The 4494-nt window shown below is 38.0% G+C and overlaps 1 protein-coding gene across 1 annotated transcript; it reads left to right on the top strand.

Annotated features, from left to right (window-relative positions):
- The first annotated feature begins 225 nt into the window (after positions 1-225).
- Positions 226-4137, top strand: LOC21407862 (pyruvate dehydrogenase (acetyl-transferring) kinase, mitochondrial). Its single transcript, XM_010101418.2, has 6 exons — positions 226-820; positions 1767-2025; positions 2158-2338; positions 2778-2925; positions 3013-3226; positions 3940-4137. Exons 1-6 carry the CDS (start codon positions 521-523, stop codon positions 3996-3998), a joined length of 1161 nt encoding a protein of 386 aa, XP_010099720.1. The 5' UTR covers positions 226-520; the 3' UTR covers positions 3999-4137.
- The last annotated feature ends 357 nt before the right edge of the window (positions 4138-4494 follow it).

Raw genomic sequence — 4494 nt, 5'->3', positions numbered from 1 at the left:
ATAAAAAAATTAACGTAAAACATTTGGCGTGTCTAAAAGAAAATACATATGTCATATATTGTTAAAAGAATTTTTTAAACGGATAAGTGCAACAATAACCTTTCTCGTCCCAAAAAAAAAAACCGACTCGCCGCCAGGATTGGGAAAGAGAAGAGAGGGAAACAGATATGAATCCACGTGGCAAAAGGAAAAGAAGCGCTTAAAGACCTTTTCTCTCCTCCCTAATCCTAATACCAGCCTTAAGCTTTTCTTTTTGTTTAAAAAAAACAAAAAAAATAAAACAAAACAATAACACACGGAGAGAGCAGCAGTTGTCATTTTCATGGCGTCATCAGAAGCTCTGGTTAAAATCTAACCCTAGCTCACCTCCGTCTCCTATGGTCTCCTCTCCTGCAACCTTCCATTGAATTCTTCTTTTTTTTTTTTCCTTTTTTCTTTTCTCGGCGGCGAATATTCTAAGCAAATTTGTCCAATTGTCAAACCGCAATTCGCCTCTGAATGCGATCCAATTCCGCATTGCATGCTGACCAAGACGAAGAAGAAGAAGAAGAAGAAATTTGATTCATCCATGGCAGCGAAGAAGAAGGCGTGCGAGTCGTTGTCGAAGAGCTTGATCGAGGAAGTCCAGAAATGGGGATGCATGAAGCAAACAGGGGTGAGTTTGAGGTACATGATGGAGTTCGGCTCCAAACCCACTCCTCGCAATCTTCTCTTCTCCGCTCAATTCCTTCATAAGGAACTTCCGATTCGAATTGCCCGCAGAGCATTCGAGCTCGAAACTCTCCCCTATGGCCTCTCTCTTAAACCTGCCGTTTTGCAGGTACTAAATTATAATTGTTTCTTTTTCTTTTTTCAATTTTGAAAAATTTTGGTCTTAATTTTTTAAGCTTAGAGACTACGATTACCGAAAGTGTAAATTCAGCGGCTGACTTGAAAAAAAAAAATGCAAATATGGGATGAACTTCTGTTTCGGCTTTGGATTTTTCTTTTTGTGGAAGTGTTGGGCCAGCTGTACTTTTATGTATTTATTTATTTAATTGTTTATTAGTATCTACGTATGTTATATCACTGATCAGTGTAGTTCTTATTTCTTTTTTATTCCTAAATCAATACCCCAAATATCATTATGCTTTCTGGGTTGCTCTGTTTTTCTTTTTCTCCTTCATATTAATTTAGTAGTTTTAATACTCGTTTTGAGGATGATTTATGAAGATCTGTGTTGTCTCATGTCTGGGTTGTAGAGGAGATTCCTTTTGGTATAATATACAATCGCTTTGCCTCGTTGTTGGGACAAAGGACTCTACTTTGTGGTAAACGTGGTACTTCATGTTCTTTTCATTTTCTTTTTGTTAGTGTTTGGAGTGGAATATCTTAGCTTGTTCTTGAAGAATGTTTGTATATTTGTCGTGTCTAAAGTATGGATGTATTCAGTGTTTGGAATGGAGTATATCCGCTTTGTTGTTGACGAATGTTTGTATATTTGTTGCGTTTAAAGTGAGGATTTAATTTGACCACCCTGGCCGTGACAAAAGTATCAGCTTTGATTTATTTTTTAATTGCAAAATTGCCTCCTTATATACTTTGTTTTTGTTTTGTACTTTTGAGATGTTGAAATGCCTCGTAGATTCTCAGGAAAAGATGCTTCACTTTTTGTTGCAGCTTTGTTTTAGTTCTTTTTCTCCTATGAGGAGCATTATTGTGAAAGCACTTGTTCAGCAACTATTTACTTTGCGAGAGAAGCACTGATTTACATAACAAAACTGTAGGTTCGAGATTGGTATTTGGATTCCTTCCGTGACCTTAGATCATTTCCGGACATCAAGGACTCAAACGATGAGAGAGAGTTTACGCAAATGATTAAGGCGATAAAGGTCAGACACAACAATGTGGTTCCCATGATGGCTTTGGGTGTTCAACAGCTGAAGAAAGGTATGAATCAAAAGATTGTTTATGAGGATCTTGATGAGATTCACCAGTTCCTGGATCGCTTTTACATGTCGAGAATTGGAATACGAATGCTAATTGGTTAGTTATTTCCCTCTTTTCCTCTTTTACTTTATTTCGCTGGGATTAGTGCCTGCAGGTTATTCCGGTCTTGTTTTTGCCTTTTGGCGTAAATATGTGATGTTCCTTAAAGTTTCTGTGATACTTACTCAGGTCAGCATGTTGAGTTGCACAATCCCAACCCCCCTCCTCATTGTATTGGTTATATTCACACAAGAATGTCCCCAGTTGAGGTTGCACGAAATGCTAGCGAAGATGCTCGTTCAATTTGCTTTCGTGAATATGGAAGTGCACCTGATGTTAATATCTATGGTGATCCTGACTTTACTTTCCCGTAAGCATGCTCTGTTTTCACTTGGTTTGGTCTCCTCACTCCTTTTATGTTATGCTAGTTTTGAAACCCATCTGGCTATTACATCGACCTATAATCCTATGGGACTTGACACTATGTTTTGTAGAACAACTGAGAGGCAAGAAATTGGAGGTGATATTTAAGAGGAGAAAAGAGAATACTGGGTTGTTTGCTAGAGAAGAAATTAGGGAAGAAATGAAGTTAAAAGATCATTGGGCCCACCATTTTTAATCCTTCCTCCTCATTTACACATTTTATATGAGGATTTTTCTCTCTTCTACCAGACACCATGAAAAAACAAAACTTGTCTTTTTTCATTTTCTTCACTTTGATTTTTACATTCTCCTTTATTTCTACTGTAAGAGTTATGGCAATCTATTCATGTTATGTTCTGTCAAATTCCTATTGGTCCTTGTAACAGATATGTCCCAGTACACTTGCATCTTATGGTCTTTGAGCTGGTCAAGAACTCCTTGCGTGCTGTCCAAGAGCGTTACATGGACTCGGACAAAGTTGCGCCTTCCGTTAGAATAATAGTTGCTGATGGTATCGAGGATGTTACTATTAAGGTACTATTTTAACTACTACATGAATTTCTTGATCTACTTGAGCTGCGTATTTTTCGAACAATTGTTGCTTATCAAGCTGGTTTTTAGGTGTCAGATGAAGGTGGTGGCATACCCAGAAGCGGCCTGCCCAAAATTTTCACTTATCTTTACAGCACCGCTAGAAACCCACTAGATGAGCACGCAGATCTTGGAGTGGCTGATACGGTGACGATGGCTGGATATGGATATGGACTCCCAATAAGCCGCTTGTATGCTCGGTATTTTGGAGGAGATTTGCAGACTATCTCCATGGAAGGATATGGTGAGTTTTGAGAATTTGTCGTGCTAAAATTTATTAAACAGAGTGTTTAGAGGATTTCCTGACGTGTTCTTGTCAAAATGATCCAAATAACTGCATGCATCATGATTCATGTAGGTTCTCCTCTTGGTTTACAAAAGGCTCATAATTATTGATAGGAGGCATTAACAACAACTTTTAGTTAGTTTTTTTTCCCTCGTCTATCCATCAATCATACTCGTAGCTTGCAACTAGCGATCATCTGTTTCCCCATTGAGCTAGATTGCAGCTCTTGACTTGTGACATGCACTTTATTTATGCTTTCACGCAAGTGTTGCTTTATATCAAACCATTGTTAAACCATTGGTAATCACCGCCACACCTTAAACATCAATCACAAATTCACGTATCAATTTGGGCACCCAAAAGTGGGCCCGACTCGAGGGGTCCACATGGGTCCCACTATGTGGGGACCACCTCTTGTGTCTATGGAGATAAATGATTTTTCCTATCAATTTTGGGTCCCTCTAATAATGACATAAGGTCTCAACAGGGTTACAGGTCAATCTTAACCGTGCTGATGATCAGCCTTGGTGATAGCTAACCATTTTTCTTGTCCTCCACTATTGATTGCATTGATTTTATCATCCGTGTTCAATTCGTCTTATTATTTGCTCTCATTTCATCTCTTCAAATCTTTTATGAAACATTTGCATAATTTTGTTGTGTTCATGCAGGGACTGATGCATATCTCCATCTCTCCCGCTTGGGAGATTCACAGGAACCTTTGCCATAAGCTTCAGAAGCTCTCTTAATTAAATTGTAATTGTCCAAAAAAAAATTAAAAAAAAAGGATAATTTGCTTTCAATTCCTTGTAATTGTGTACATGTCTGAATGATTTGAGGGAAGAAGCTTTGGGGGTTCTGTTCTACAATTTGCTCTTCTTCTTGGCTTTCAAAATATTTTTTACGCGCAAACAAATTAGTTCTTTAGGCACAGTGAAATTGAGCAAATTTCTTGTGAAAAGTGCATTTAAGCAATTGTGGATTAGTTCCGAGCGATGTAAATAGTGTCGCATTCCAGGGATTCCCAGTCTCTCATCACGTCACCGGCAGTTAGTGAATTTGCTGCATGTGAAAGTTGCTCAATAGCGAGAAACCAAAGGAAAATTAGCAAGCTAGTAATTATGATAATTTCACCTTTCAAACCTTTCATTTTAGAACTTGGCAAAATTTGAAACTCACTTTTATGCTTTTTGGTTAGCTAGGATGATCTTCACCTATAAATACAT

The sequence above is a fragment of the Morus notabilis genome, unplaced genomic scaffold (assembly GCF_000414095.1).
Source record: "Morus notabilis unplaced genomic scaffold, ASM41409v2 Scaffold172, whole genome shotgun sequence".
NCBI lineage: Eukaryota > Viridiplantae > Streptophyta > Magnoliopsida > Rosales > Moraceae > Morus > Morus notabilis.
Note: the sequence above shows the minus strand (reverse complement) of the source record. Positions and strands in the feature narration are given on the sequence as shown.

Bases quoted from the DNA above. Each gene is read 5' to 3' on its own strand.
- LOC21407862 (XM_010101418.2), top strand. From the start codon at position 521: ATGCTGACCAAGACGAAGAAGAAGAAGAAGAAGAAATTTGATTCATCC. The intron at 821-1,766 runs GTACTAAATTAT...ACAAAACTGTAG, and splicing joins TTAAACCTGCCGTTTTGCAG to GTTCGAGATTGGTATTTGGA. The intron at 3,227-3,939 runs GTGAGTTTTGAG...GTGTTCATGCAG, and splicing joins TATCTCCATGGAAGGATATG to GGACTGATGCATATCTCCAT.